This window comes from Lycorma delicatula, chromosome 6 (assembly GCF_047948215.1).
Source record: "Lycorma delicatula isolate Av1 chromosome 6, ASM4794821v1, whole genome shotgun sequence".
NCBI lineage: Eukaryota > Metazoa > Arthropoda > Insecta > Hemiptera > Fulgoridae > Lycorma > Lycorma delicatula.
Window position 1 is genome coordinate 70139525 of NC_134460.1, and position 16983 is coordinate 70156507.

The 16983-nt window shown below is 29.4% G+C and overlaps 1 protein-coding gene across 1 annotated transcript in view; it reads right to left on the reverse strand.

Moving 5' to 3' along the window:
- Positions 1 to 16983, reverse strand: part of LOC142327124 (choline transporter-like protein 1) — a 101966-nt gene that overhangs the window by 19334 nt on the left and 65649 nt on the right. The window contains exons 5-9 of the mRNA XM_075370003.1: positions 15899 to 15991; positions 12734 to 12824; positions 8977 to 9040; positions 6803 to 6911; positions 5463 to 5565 (exon numbers count right to left, since the gene is read on the reverse strand). Of these exons, the coding sequence (XP_075226118.1) occupies positions 5463 to 5565; positions 6803 to 6911; positions 8977 to 9040; positions 12734 to 12824; positions 15899 to 15991 (460 nt within the window). The remainder of the gene's footprint in view (positions 1 to 5462; positions 5566 to 6802; positions 6912 to 8976; positions 9041 to 12733; positions 12825 to 15898; positions 15992 to 16983) is intronic.

Consider the following 16983-nt stretch of genomic DNA (forward strand, 5'->3'; position numbering starts at 1 on the left):
TATATTATAGTAAATAAATTATTATTTTCAATAAAGGAGACAAATCATTTGTTTAAATTACAAGTAAAAGCATTTTTAGGAACAAAAATAATTTTTTTGTTCTAAAAACAGTTTTAACACTGATTACAATTTAGTTTTTATTATTAGATAAACATTTATAATTTAATATTATTAGAGATGGATGGATATTATATAATGCTCTGGATTATTCATATTTTATCTAGATGTATTTTTTCTAAATTCTCTTAAAGCATGTTGATAGACAACAGTTGATTGTAAAGCATATCACCATCAGAAGATGATTTTGTATCTGTAATTTTTAAACAGGAATTTTTTGTTTCTGTCTCAGTTCTTTTCAAAATTTACCAGTTGTTAAATTGTCATATATTTATTATAAACTTCCAAGATATTATCATCATGATTATTAATTTTTGTCCTTTTTATCTCATTTATGCTGCTTTATTTAATTATAGTCAATTATTAAAATACAATACTATCCCAACACAACCTTCAAAATTGAAATAAGACATTAATTCATTTAATTAATATCTAGGTATAAACAGATAAATAAACAAGAAAATTAACAACAGAAAATACATGTATGTTTTATAATAAATAATTCTTTCTCATTTTTCTAAGTACACTGGAATAAAAAAAGATCACCACCATTATATTTATTTTAGTAACAACAGGTTGACATTATCCAGTTCAGTTATCTTGATGATAAATGAAATTTTGTAGCTTTTGAAAAAATGCTATGCCTGTCCAGGATTCAAACCTTGACCTTCTGGATTAATGATAAGCCATAACACTCTGCCATGGAGGTCGGCAGATCACAACTAATATTACCATTTTTAAAAATAACAGAAAAAAGTTGTTTTATATTAAAAATGTAATACATTATATATATTCTATTTCACTTGGTATTTCTACATGCAGTATCATTTCATATTCAAAGATAAAGAAATTTCAAAACATACATGGAAGCCATAATATCCATTACATCACTAGATAGCACTAATCACTTTGGCACTGACAAATATTAAGTTAATGATAGACATCAATGAAAAATAATGCTTTTATATTATAAAACAGTAAAAATAAGATCCTATCATACAAATTGACTACGTCATTTATTATAGTGCTTTACAATAACATTTAAACCTTATTGTTACTAAATTTGGTTTGATATACTTGATTTTTTATCATGTAATAATGCTTATTTTATAATAAAATGTTAGGGAAGAAAATTTTTATTTTTCTTAGTTTTTATAATTTTTATGAACAGTATCAATTCAAAGAATTTTAAATGAAAAGTTTATCTTTCAATTTCATTATAAATGACAGTAACAAATCCCAAGGTCCCTTAGGACCTTTTTAAAGACTAATGTGCACGAAAAGCTGATACTTTTTGTTTAGTTAGACAATAGGTTAATTCATATAACAACAAAATTATTTTTAATAACTTTTATTTATAATTTTGTTAAAAGTTTTAGGTACAACCACAAAAGTAACTTATAATATTGCGATTACAAATATTCGACTAAATAAATGAATTATCAAATACATTGAATAGACAGTTAAATTAAGGACCACCTAAAGTATTGATTTAACTAAATAAAACTAATTTACAGTTTGTACTTAAATAAATTCATCAATAAATCGTGTTTACTAATAAATAATATTTTTGAAAATGGAATGTTTCTTCTAATACTGCAATGGATTCTGAAAATATATGTTTACTGCTTTTAACTGTTTTTTGGTAAACAATGTCATTATTTCAATTTTCAATCTGGTGGAATTAAAAAGAACCAATTTAAAGATATATTAATAATAATAATTCAAATGAAAACTCTATAAAAACATTTCACCTGCATGAAAAAAGTTGTGTGTTGAAAATGCAGAGGACAACAAACTTTTGAATTAATAAAAATAAAAAAAGGAACACAGACAAAATTACGTACTATTGAGTGTGATCTAAGTTCTTCTAGGCTGTGATTTGTATTTTGTGAATTTGTACTATATATATATATATATATATATATATACGAGGTGCGACAATAGTAATGAGACTGATTTTTCTTTGCAAGATGTGGCAATCCTGCAGCTTGCGTAGGCACACCATCTTTGACCTTGGTCTATAAGCTACTTCTAGTCCAAGCGGCACATTGATGCAACTGCTCAGTCGTGAGTTGTGCTGTAATAAGTGAACACGAGTTTGTGTCTTTCGTCACAGAAATGAAACCGCAAAATATTGCACAACGGTATGCCATTTCTTTTTGCGTTAAATTGGGTGAAAACGCGACGACAACTTATGGTAAGCTTCAGAAGGCTTTTGGAGAGGAGGTTATGTCAAGATTTTCGGTGGCATAAAATTTTTAGTGAAGGCAGAACGAATGATGAAGATGAAGACCGCAGTGGATGACCATCAACCTCACGGACAGATGTCAACTTGACCACGGTGCGTGAAATCGTACGATCTGATCGAATATTATCCGTGAAAATGATTGCAGAAGAACTCAACATCAATCTAGAAACGGTTCGTCTAATATTAACTGAAGATCTTGGTATGAGAAAGATTTGTGCAAAAATGGTCCCCAAAAATCTCACACAACAACAGCGAGAAACACGGGAAAATGTGGCAGCCGATCTGTTAGAGCAAACGGAAATCAATCCAGATTTGTTGAGCCGTGTTATCACTGGTGATATGAAGGTTGGTTTTTTTCAATACGATCCAGAGACAAAACACCAAAGTTCGCAATGGTGCTCAAAGGGATCACCCAGACCAAAAAAAGCTTGCATGTCAAAGTCAAAAGTGAAATGCATGCTTGTGTGCTTCTTCGATTCCAAGGGAACTGTTCATAAAGAGTGGGTGCCTCCTGGACAAACAGTTAACCAATATTTCTACAAAGAAATTTTAGAAAGACTTCATAAACGAGTTCTTCGGTTCTGTGCCAACATTGCTGATAATTGGATTCTGCATCACGATAATGCGCCATCCCATACTGCTCTGTTAGTACAGCAATTTTTAACCTCAAAACAAATTTCAGTACTACCACAGCCACCTTATTCACCAAATATCGCGCCGTGCGAATTTTTTTTATTTCCAAGACTCAAAATGGCGGTCAAGGGACACCATTTTCAAACAACACAAGATGTCCAAAAAGCTGTGACTAGGGTCTTGGAGGATATTACAGAAGATGAGTTCCAGAAATGTTACCATCAATGGCAGAAGCGCTGGAATAAGTGTGTGCAATCAGAAGGGAACTACTTTGAAGGAGACAACACTAAACATGACTAAAACAGTAAGCAACATTTTTTTCACATCAGTCTCATTACTTTATTGTCGCACCTCGAATAAATTTACATTCACTTTGCTGCAACAATCCAAATTTAATGATGACACTGAACAAAAAGTATTTTCAAATCACCAATAGATTTTTTGTTTAAAAAACTTCCAGTGATATAATCAGAAAGAAAATTTCTAAATTTCTATGAGACAAAAAAAAGAATTTCAACATTCAAAATTTTTGAAATTGATACATTTGATTTAAGTAAAGCTTGAACCTATATTTAAAAAATTCCTTTTGGCACGCCTGAAGGTGGAGGTAGATTTCACCAGTGCTAAATGGAGGATAAAAAATATTTCCACCTTAAAGTTAAGAAAAACCTCAAATTTACTCAATACGACAATGATTGCATGTTAAAAAGGTTTCACATGGAGCATACGAGCTCCATCTTCTTACAATTCCAGCAACATTTTGGTCATCCCTTGCCATAAGGGTTGGTCATATCAAAAATTGTTTTAGACAAAAGTTTTAGGTAATGTTTAGAGGACTAACAACCACTTTAAAATGATTCGATACTGTGTCTATTAAGGTAGGTATGATTTTTTTTGGTCTTCAAAACCTCATTTTTCCCACCCCGTGGACCAATGGTTGATGATATCAAAAAACTTTACTTAGATAAGTTTTAGGTCCTTATCCAAGGAATAGTAGGAACTTTAAATGAATTTGATATTTTACTTACTAAGAAAATTATAGCATTTTTTTTTTTGAAATGCCCCCATGGTCTGATTTTGCCCATTAATAAACTTGACCAACATTTTGGGTTGTTATATCAATTTGAAAGTGATTGGTGCAAAATTATGGCAGTTATTGAGTCCACAAGAAAGTGAAATATATATATATATATATGTATATATAAAATTTTTAACTAACTGTGGTGGTTTTGGTGTCTAGGGGATGTGAAACATGAAGATATATCAAAATTTTCCAGAAGTCAAATCATGGTACCCATCACAATAGGTAGCTTTCTTATGAGATGTACCTAAAAAGGCATACAACTATAAAAAATTTTCATCAGAAAAGTATTTGACTCTGGTAGGATCAAACTGAAAACAATCTTTTTTGAAGTTTATAAAAAAATATAACAAGCTAACAGGTGTGATAATTTTACTTTTTAAAATTTAGTAAAAAAAAAAAAGAAGAAAAAATATTATGTTTATGTTATGTGTTTAGTTTTTTTTTTATAAGTTAAGCTACATGAAAGAGATTTACCTTAACTAATTAAAAAAAAAAAAAAAAAAACATTTTTATTCAAGAAATAAGGGACATTTTTTAAAACAAGACCATGTTTTTATAAAAGTCATATAATATTTATAAGTCATATCAGCATTATGTTTTAATAAAAATTATCAATTCCTCTACGTTTTGAATTTCTATGGAGAAAAAATACACAAAGATAAACAGAAGACTTAAGGAATTCTATGCATGTTTATAGAAATGAATTAATGTATTTTTATGAACGGTATCCACTCCTTTTTTAAAAGGTTACAGTTTTTTTACATATTTCAGGTACCTTCTCTATCCCGGTCAGGTATTACATTTTCACACACTTCAAAATTGTCATTTTATCTCATCCTGTAAAGTAAGAAAAAAGAAATAAATATTTTTATCTATAAAAATAAATAAAATTTTGATGGTTGATTACTTATAATACTGGGATAAAAAATATATTATAAAGAATCCATTGTAAGAATTTTCAGATAGAAATGAATTTCTTTTATAAAATTTCTTGTTTAATCACTATCCTGCCTCTAATCACTGTAGCTGGCATTTTGATGTGCTAATATAAAACTTTTTTGCACAGTTCCCAAGTACTTCAATGAAATAAATACATTTTTTTTTTTCATAAATGTGTATCATTTATTGAAAAAACTAGCTTTACGAGATAAATATTTACACGAAAACTTGCTTACAAGTATCAGTATAAGTCATTGACCTATTTGACAAAATAAATCAGGAATCAAGTTTAATATGAAAATAGAGATTTTATGATACTTGAAGTTTTTTTTAACACAGCATTTCCTGTTTTATCTCCTGATAAAAAAAAATTACAAATAATACAATTGATCAAACTTTTAAACATAAAGGAGAGAGAAATATTGCAAATCAGTTTACCGTAGCAATTGTTGCAAAAATCGCATAATATTTGTAACTTTCAGCAACACGTTTTTGAATATCACTCTCATTTGGTCCTGAAGAACGGTCATGATAAACCACCCTAAAAAAATAAAATCAATTAGTAAATCAATATGGGAGTACTTGGAATTTAGATTAACATCATATTAACCCATCCTGTTGCAGATTTGTGGTACGTTCAATGTTCCTCATCTAAGTATATTTAAGTAAATTAGTAAGTATCTCACCTGTACATTATGTGATGTATATACTTAGTTCAGTACATGATATGAAAAACATATATTTCCACAATATTATTTAAAATAAATAAAAAATTTGAGATTTATATAAATTAAAAGTAGATATTCAAGTATTAAAATGATTACAATTGGCAGTACTTCAAAAATAAATAATTTTTTAATAGATTTTGTGGGACAAATTTATTTCAGTTTGTATCAATTTTGAAGTTTAATAATATGCAAAGATTACAGTCACTATTATATATTTATTATGAAATTAATAATTTATACCAGAATCAGGTAGCTACAATAAAAGGGCAAAATGAGACAAAAAAGGAAAATGAGATAAAGAAATAGTCACCCACTGCTTTTTAATTTGTGTATGGAAAAAGTAATAAAGGAAAGGATTTATATTTGAAGTAACATATCAGAAGCAAGCTAGTTTATACAGACTTGATTTCTTTTTAGGCAGAAAAGAAACGTTGTTTTATCAGACTTAAATTTAAGAATTAAAGAGAAATTACAGAAGATTTTGACTGTTAGTTAAAATGACAGAATATGAAAATGAAGGTTTTGATATCAATTACAGAAGGTAGAAATGTTGTAAAAAGAATATGGTTGAAAGGTCACACATTAAGGCATGTAGCATTAAATGAATCTGATTTTAAAATAAGTGTAAAGGTAGAAATAGTAAAGAAAGTTAATTATTGAAAAAATGAAACAGAAAATTGAGGTATGTTAAGAGACTGGCAAAGCAGTGAAAGAAACAGGGAAGTGCATGAAACGAGTCTAATGAATTACTTTATTGTTTATTTTTTAACAGCACAAAAAATAAATTAAATTTACAAAATTAAATTGACAAATCAATCTGAGAATATATTTTAAAACTGAGAACATTAAATTTGTCTGTCTCAGATTGAATGCCACTGGAAACTGTTACAGAAATTTGAAATTAAATTTTAGGCAGGAATCAATTAAAATTTCAAACAAGAGACGTATGTGACTAAGATTATCTGAAAATTCAATCTGGTAATGAAAAACAATTTATCCGAATGTGAAACATATTTTTATTTCATATACTTATAAAATACATTTACTTACCATAAATATATAGTGCCAACTACGCTTGTGAAAACAGCTGCTATCAAAACAAACCATACCATAAAACCAGCAACAAAACGAAACAGGAACAACATTACAACACTTAAGGCTGAAAAAGAAATTATGAAAGTTATTTTAAAGTTTGAATATTTAAATTTTTTTATTACAAGGACTTTTTTTCAACTATTAGTATTAAAAACTATACATTTTTGAAATAACAGAACGAAGTAATTAAATTGTATACGCACAATTAATTAGATACTTAAGTACATTAAAAATTGCTCTCGGAACAGATAATCTAAGTCAAATAAATCTGAAAAATTTAATGTTTTTCATATTCAATGTTAGTTTCTTTGTACTCTTTATTAATCATTACTTTCACTTATGAAGTGTATTAAAACTTTAAAATCATCAAACATGGTAAAACACAGAAAAACATCTTTAAAAAAATAGCCCTGACTAATCTAGTTAACATGTGTAAATACACATTTTTAACATGTAGTAATTCTAAAAAAAAGGTTTTCATTTATTTTTTTATGAAGTAAGACAGTAAAGATGAATATATATATGAAAGTCCAAATAAAACATTAAAACAACTGTTTGTCAAATGTTAACCAATAATATACGTACTTTAAACTGAAAAATCTTTTTCTTTAATTAAATTTGTGAATATTGAATTTAGCTGTAAAACATTGGAAAACTTACAATTCTACACACAAAAATGTAAAAACATTTTTCAGAAAATAGATTTTAAAATTAAGAATGTTTAAGAAATTATTATAATTAAATTAAGAAAAAATCTAATGTGGCACCACATGATTTCCTTGTTCGGCTATTAAATTACATATACACATTCTTTTTAAAATGAAAAGTACATAAAATTTTATTTCATTAATATTTTCTCATATTTTTTTTTTTATTGTCATTATTAAATTATTATTTACTGTAAACATTTTTTACAATCGGAGATTAATAATTATTAAATGAATATATTTAAATTAAAAAAAAAAAAAAAAAAAAAAAGTTAAAAAAAGGAGATGAAGTCAGATTTGAACCATATGCCTTCCCCTTGTAAGACCAAATATTAAATTAATTAAAATTATATTTGGCTATAACTCTGGAACCATTGAAAATAAATACCATTTATGATATACTGTTGAAAAGCTCTCATTGAAGACTTATTCCTGTAGTTAAGAAAAAGTCTAAAATCCATTTTTTTTTTTTTTTAATTTGGGCTTTTTTTTGGTCCAGTTGATTGCAATCAGAAGAGGAGGTGTACAGATAGATGTTATAACAAACCTAAATCCAAAAATTTCATCATCCTATGGCTGATCGTTTTTGAGTTATGCAAGAGATGTCACACCGAAAGTAATCAAAGTGAATTCAGGGATGATCAAAATGATATCTCCACTGAAATTTGAAAACAAAAAATTTTTTGCAATCACAATACTTCCTTAACTTCGTACAAGGAAGTAATTACAATTCTAAAACTATGCCTAAAAGTATAGTTATTATACTTTAATTTTTATATGTTATTTTCTTTATGTTTAAAACATAATATATTACACTTTTATTAAAACTGTATGAAAAGGCTTTGAATTTTAAAATTTGATTTCAAGATTCAAAGATTGTTTCAAAAAATGTTAGAAACTCATGAGTTTCTAACATTGTCTTTTGCATGCAACAAAAAAGGTTTTGAATTTGACTTAGACTGTGTTTTTTTTTATAGTAGAAAAGATACATACTGTAATCTTCCAACATTTACATTACATTAGAATGAAAGATGGAGTAAAAATAAGAAAAGTGATTAAATAAAAATATGAGATGAATGAAAAATGGAGTAGCTGTAAAAATGAATTTTAAAATTTAATTGGGTTTGTTTATTTATAAATAATTTTTTTAACATTTAACTGATGTCTCTAATGGTCTAACTAGTCTCTAATGGAATGTTTTAAATCTAGAGAGGAGAATTTCAACTATAATCAACTTAAATGTCAGAAAACAATAATTACCTTCCACCTCAATGGAAGGTAGATTAATAACGTTGCCAGAAAGAAATTCATACTGACATAGAATGACACTTTACAGAAAATGTGATAGTATAAAATACAACTACCCCATTCATTTCAAAATCTATCTTCCTGCACTTAAAAAGTAAAGTAGAAGTAACTTACCAAATGCAATTAGACATAAGTAAAGAATTTCAGGCCATGTATGATGTAAATCTTCTGACACTTCCTATAATTAAAAAAAAATTCTATGATATATTAAATTATAATAATAAATAAATTCAAATACAATCTACTGATCCTTAAAGTAAATAATATTTTAAGAAAAATATTTGGTTAACTTATTAGGATCTGATAACTCCCTATTTTTTTTTTTTTTTTTTTTTTTTTTTTTTTTTAAGAAACTAAGAACATGTATAACCAGATCTCACAATGTCAAATCTATTAGAGAATGCAATGTACATGATGCACATTTAGTCTACTAATCATATTCAATAAAACTTAGTTTTTCTGTTCATATGGAACTGGAGACCAATGTATTTACTTGTCTATCGCCGATTACTAGAATATTTTTACACATTTAACTTATTTTTATGTGAAGAGCATCATCATTTTTGTATGTTAGCATCTAACAGTTTTAATAGGTAATTCTAAATGAAAATTGAACTGCTTTTTCTAAATAAATTTACAACTTAGCATCAATAAAACATCTAAATTCAATATAGACCACTATTAACAGCTTTACATGAATACAGAAACATTTGGTATGTAAAAGTTAGGAAATTCTTATTAATTGTAATTATCTCATTTAACTCAACAACTGTTGATATGAGGGTTATTTTTTTTTAAGGTCCGATCGGTCATGAAATTAAAACCACAGTGAAAATAGAAAATTTTTTATTTATAAAGCACTTAAATAGTTGTGTTATTTCTCTACATAGTCGCTACTCCGATTTAGACATTTGTCATAGTGTGGTACCAACTTTCCAATACCCTCATCATAGAACGGAGCCGCCTGTGTTTTCAGCCATGTTTCTATGCTGGTCTGCAGCTCGCTTTGTTATAGCTGCAATGTGCGGCCGAGCATTATCATGGAGAAAGACAATGCCTGATGACAACATTCCTCTCCTCTTATTCTAAATTGTCCTTCATAGACGTTGAAGAGTCATGCAGTATGAGGCTGCAGTGATGGTCATGCCACGTTCCATGAATTCCACCAAGAGAACTCCATTCCAGTCCCAGAACACAGTAGCCATACACTTTCTGTTGGAGAAGGTTCGCTTGAACTTCTTTGGTTTACTGGGAGAATGAGAATGCATCCACTGTTTGGATTGTTCTTTTGTTTCTTCAGTTTCGAAATGGACCCATGTCTCATCCCCTGTGACAATTTTGTTCAAAAAATCTTCTTCATTGTGATAGCACTGGAGAAACGTTAGAGAGGCGTCCATTCTCATTGTTTTGTGATGGTCGGACAGCATCTTGGGAACCCATCTCGCATACAGTTTGCAGTACTGAAGCCTCTCACTCACAATGGTGTAGAGAGCTGACCTTGAAATTTCAGGAAACGAATCACTCAATACAGAAATTGTGAATCTATGATTTTCTCGAATTGTCTCATCCACTCGCTCAACGAGATCATCGGCTGACACTCGCTTCCTTCCCTGACCGCCTGCATCATGAACATCTGTATGTCCTGCTTTAAAGTTCCTGCACCATTGTCGCACTTTGCTGTCACTCATTGAAGTTTCACCGTATACATTACTTATTCGTCGATGAATTTCAGCTGCATTACACCCCTCAGACTGAAAAAACTGAATTACCGCACGCACTTCATACTTGGCAGGAGATGCTATTGTTGTAGACATGTTTATGTGCTGGCTGCGTTTCAGAACTAAACGAAGTGATGCAGCATGATTGAAGGCCAAACTAGACATGCTGCACAACACATATGCACAAAAGTTCATCCGATTTTTGCGCGGGTTTTTATTTCGCGACTGATTGGACCTTGAAAAAAAATAACCCTCGTATAATAATCATTATGATTATTAAAAATAATCATAAAAATAAATTATTAAAAACATGACTAACGCTTAATAATATCCAAGATAAAAATTTATACACAATATTGATAAATACTTTTCACTGAATAATTACAAATGTATCATTCAGTAAGTAAATACATAGATATAAAATTAAAAATCAATCTAAATATGCTATTTCTTTCTTTTTCTGTTTAGCCTCCAGAACCACAGTAAGGTATTACTTCAGAGGATGAATGAGTATGATATGTATGAATGTAAATGAAGTGTAGCCTTGTACAGTCTCAGATCGACCATTCCTAGCCCATTGGGCTGGTCTAGTGGTTAACCCATTGTCACAAATCAGCTGATTTCAAAGTTGAGAATTCTAAGGTTCAAATCCTAGTAAAGGTTCATACAGATTTGAATACTAAATAGCTGATACCGATGTTCTTTGGTGGTTGGGTTTCAATTAACCACACTTCTCAGGAGTGATCGACCTGAGACTGTGCAATACTACACACACTTCATTCACATTCTAAGGCTAAACAAAAAAAGAAAGGTCGACCATTCGGTTAATTGAAAAGCAACCATAAAGAACATCAGTATCAATGATCTAGTATTCACATCCTTATAAAGGTAAACGCCTTTACTAGGATTTGAACCTTAGAACTCTCAACTTTGAAATCAGCTGATTTGCAATGACGAGTTCACCACTAGACCAACCTGGTGGGTTAGCTGTTTCACCTTTCTTTTTCCTGTTTAGCCTCCGGTAACTACCGTTTAGATAATTCTTCAGAGGATGAATGAGGATGATATGTATGAGTGTAAATGAAGTGTTAGTCTTGTACATTCTCAGTTCGACCATTCCTGAGATGTGTGGTTAATTGAAACCCAACCACCAAAGAACACCGGTATCCACGATCTAGTATTCAAATCCATGTAAAAATATCTGGCTTTACTAGGACTTGAACGCTGTAACTCTGAACTTCCAAATCAGCTGATTTGGGAAGACGCGTTAACCACTAGACCAACCCGGTGGTTTTAGCTGTTTCACCTATACTTAAGAAACATAACCTCCTCAACACACGTCGCTCAGAAACAAAAAATAATCTTCTCTAAAAGAAGAGTTTTGAAGAGCATTGAGTGATAAGATTTCTCATTGTATATAAAATCATTAGAAATTTACAATAAGATATCATTCAACCAGCACAGTACTAGGTAGTTGCTAAAAAGACTAATTGTGATTTATTTGTATGAGAAAATATTGAGAGTGAGGTGCCTTTATGAGTTTATTTAATCTTTTTTGTAAAAACCTCATTCTATTTACCAAATGTAGAACATAATGAGAATCAAACAGTATAGCTTGTGCATACTAAATGTAGTCAAATTTTTCTTAATCTTTGTTTATGTGTAGTAAAAAGACAGTTTTTCTTATGGTGGTCCCTGATTTTATTTTTAGTTTATTGTACAACTGTTTGTCTATTTTAATATTTTGTGTGCATTTACTCCTTTCATGAATCAAAATTCAAAAAATTGAGTCTTTGGATTTGGATGATTCAGTGTATAGTGGATCAAGTACATAACAATTTTAGTTTCTGGTGTAGTATTGTAAAATAACTCGTACAGTATTTTACGATAAATTTTGTTCCTCCAAAACTAGAAATTAAAAGATACTATAAAAATGAGTATGATCGTATGATTTACAAAAAGAATTGCCATCTATAATGTAGTTGTTTTAGTATGCTGGTGTATTTACAACATACATTTACACAACTGTATTATTTAAGAAAATTTGAAATTCGCACAAACAAAATTAATTTGCTTAATTTAGAATTATAATAGAAACAAAGTAAAATACATGATCCTTTAAATTCCTATTACATTTTTAAAATTATCCTTACCTGAAAGAAATTATTCAACCCAGTTTTGGAGAAAAATTTATTTACAACTTCTCCACTTGTGTTTTGAATACATCTATTCAAAAACTGTACACTGAAAAGATAAAGATAAATATATATTACGTTTAAAGTGTTTAAAGAAAAAAATATTAACTAACAACAATATTAATTAGCAGCAAAAAAATGTTAACCAAAGATTTTTTAAAGAAATTAAAAATAACATATTTTCTAAATTTATGGAACTGTGCTTCAAACAGCACAGTTCTTTGGTGGTTGGGTTTCAATTAATCACACATCTCAGGATTAGTCAACCCGAGACTGTACAAGACTACACTTCATTCATACTTCATTCATACATATCATCCTCATTCATCCTGTGAAATAATATCTTATGGTTGGTCCACAAAGCTAATTTTTGGAGCACAGCAGTGTTGAGAAGGAACTGCTGTTAATGCACCCAAATAAAATGGTCATGAAATATCTAGTGTATGATCAAGTATCACATTTGACATATGTTTAATTTGTTCTGATGGCATGTTGTTTTTAGCAAATAAAGAAAAGATTTTTTTTAGTCCGACAGTACAAATTTGTGCTGAACACTCTCTAGTATCAATGCCATTAATTTGGTCACCTATCAACTGAGGTGATGAACACAGTAATTGTATAGTACTTAAAATTTTATGTGATTACAACTTCACATCGATTTGAAATTGGATCATGTGACCTCACAGAGTACCTGTAATAATAGATGATTGGTACTGATGCTAACTAAAAATAGGTTAGTTTTTATTTTTAAGAAAATTATACTTTATTGAAGATTAGATATTATTACATTTTGTCTTAATTTTTAAAAAATCCACTCGTTTTCAAATTTTCATCTAAGTTAAAGTAAACAGTATGTAAACAAATTATACTCATATTTTTTTATGTTTTGTCATCTACCAGTTGGAATACATCTGATCTATATTTAATCAATAGTCTGACTTCTAAGATGTTTTTTTGTATAAATGTATATTTTGGTATGTGTATATGTATATGTATATATACATGTAAGTCTACACAGTGCGCGTGCACTTGTTATGTACACACACATGCACAGTGTTGTAATAATCTGCCAAGGGAAAATGCTAGTATGTCTGTTGCAAACTGACAGCAATGACAATATAATATAATTCTTGGTATTAACTCCATTCGCTTTATCACACTCAAAACCTTTTTTTTCTTTTTTTTTTGCAGAATCTGCTTGAAATGTAAAGTTTGAGAGGATTTATTTTGAGTACTAAATCTACTCTTTTATTTCTATGTTTTGCCTATAATAATCTAATGTGTTGAATGTTAACATTTTTTTAAATGATTGCATACAGTAAAGTGACTTTTGGAGATAGTGATTTCTCCATTTTAAGGCAAAGGCAGTCTTCTGAGAAGCTGAACTGTAACTGTGTTCTGAGAAAGCACGTCTGTTGGAGCATGTATTCAAAAGGAAGATAATGAAATTACGTAGGTCGTCTTATATAAAATTGATTTATTTTTAACATTTATTTGTACTGAATAAAAATACATAACTTATTTTCTACATGATCTCCCTAAAGTTCCATGCATTTTTCCCAACGTGTGGGGAGCTTGTGAATCCATTCTTTATCAAAAATTTCAAGGTGTAGCGTAAAACAATTATACACAAACTCCTCCAATTCGCTGTTGCTCTGGAATCAGTGTTTTCACAGTGCCTCCCTGCAAGGTCCACACAAAAAGAAATCGCAGGGAATAAATCTGGACTGTATAGAATATTCTATCTAAGATTTTACAATAATTTCATCTGGTGTATCCTGAGTGCTAAAGACTGTACAAGTCCCAGGCCTCAAAAATCCATAACCTCAGCACTGTCATGAAGGGTATCTCTGATTGGCTGACAGTGTCTTTTGTTCCTGGAGGTGGCTTTCACTTTGTCCAAAAGCTGACAGAAGTACACAACATTCACACTGCAATTGTTAGGAGAAAATCGAGAAACAATATGTCTTTCCAACACTCGTATCCATGAATAATAGATCATGAATACCAGTGTTCTTTGGTGGTTGCGTTTCAATTAATCACACATCTCAGGATTAGTCAACCCGAGACTGTACAAGACTACACTTCATTTACATTCATACATATCATCCTGTGAAATAATACCTTATGGTTGTTCAACAGGCTAAACAGAAAAAGAAAAAATGACCCAAAAAAATGGTTGTGAAGATTTTTCCAGCAGATGGATGCGTTTTCCCCTTTACAAGCAAGGCTCCTACACCACTCTATACTGGCTGATTTCAAATTGGGAGTGTAGTGATCAATGCAAGTCTCATCAAATGTGACTATTTGATGCAAAAAATTATTTTCCTCTCATCAAATGTGATAAACCTTTGGAAAATTTCCTGTTGCGTCTCTCTCTGATTTTGGATCTAAAGTCTAAGAATTCATCTCGCATAGCAAAACCGAAGGTGCTTTGTGATAATGAAATGGGAACTTTCATGACTGATATCCAATTCCAAATTGATTTCATCAATCATATGGTGCTGATCACCTTCAATGAGGTCATAGACTGACTGAATGTTGTCATCAGTCAGACATGTTCTTGAACACTTATTGTAAATCTCATTTTCTACAGCTATATGTGCTTCTTTAAATTTTTTGGACCAGTCATAGACTTGAGCACATGACAGTGTCATATCCCCAAACTGCACATACAATCTAGTCAAAATTTTGGAGGGTTTGATGGTGTCATTCATGAGAAACTTCATTATAATACATTGCACTACTGAAGATGGAACTCTTGCTCTGATATGACACTACTGACTAGGAGGGAATGCCAATGGATGTACAAAATTAGATAAGAAGAACAATTTTTAAAATTTATAAGATATCATATAACTGACAAATCTATCTTCATCTAACAAAATACTCAGTGTAATCTTGTTTAAAAATGTTTTTATTCATTAACCATGTACTAAGAGAACATACTATGTATTAATGAAATTGTAGGTTTAAAAACCCTCATTTTATCAACTTTTGATAACCAACTAAGCAAACAGTTAACAATCTTATCAACCTTTGTACAGTTTCATATATAAAACAATGTTTTCTGTGATAATTTTCTTTTTTTAATTATAAAAATTCTTAAGAAAATGAACTTACTATCCTGGTTCTGCTGAACAATCAGAAACACATTCTCGTTTGACATATTTTGGATTAACTACTGGACGTCCAGCTCCTTTGATTAACAGGAACCTGAAAAAGATTATAAATAATATAAATGGTTTTGTTTACTGTATTGATACTTTTATTAATAATAATAATATTTTATAACTGTTTTTATAAAAGACATTCCATTATACTACCTGAGACTTTCTATAAGTTTTAGCCCACAAAAAAGATTCAAGTAATAATATTTGTCATTTAATAATTCATAAACAAATTTTATTTTCTTTTGAATCAGGTTATTAGTTTTATCAATTAGAAATTTCTGGAAACAAAATCACTGTTTTAATTACAAGATTAAAAAAATATATTACTGTCTTATCTATTCACTAAATAGATTTAAATACAGTGTTATTCAAATGAGTTGTCTATGTCATTATGATTTATAATTAAGAAGGGATACCTTTTATTATTATCAATTTTCAACATATGTATGGTCTTTTGACAGATGAATTAATTCACCACAGAAGTTTAATAAAAAAAGCTTGTACTTTGTAATATGAAGATGGAAATTTGTAGCTATGAAAATTGATGGGGCATTTTTTTGCAAGTTTTAATTTTATTTTTAATTTTACTCTGGTATTGTAGAGCATTGTGCTTAACTGACCTCAATAATGGTGATTAATCTGTCCAGATAAAACTGTCAGTAGAATCTTTTTTATCATCTTCGCTTTACTGAGCTTTTTTACATGTTTATTAATTCTTTTTCCCTTTAAATCTTGAATATATTTCTTCCTCTGCTTCTTTTACAGCTATCTTTCCTTTTACTGTGTTTTTTTCTAAACAGTTTCCTCCTGTAAATATATGTGCTACCCAGTTGTCTTTTCTTTTTTCCTATCATAACTAATATACTTCTTTGTTCTTTAATTTTATTCAAATACTTCAACATTAGTTACATGATTGACAATTATTGTTAATTATTATTGTTAATAATTATTGTTTTTTACTACTATCTCATCACCTAAATCTCAAAACTTTTCAGAATTTTTTTTATCAGGATTTCAAAATACCAATATAATACA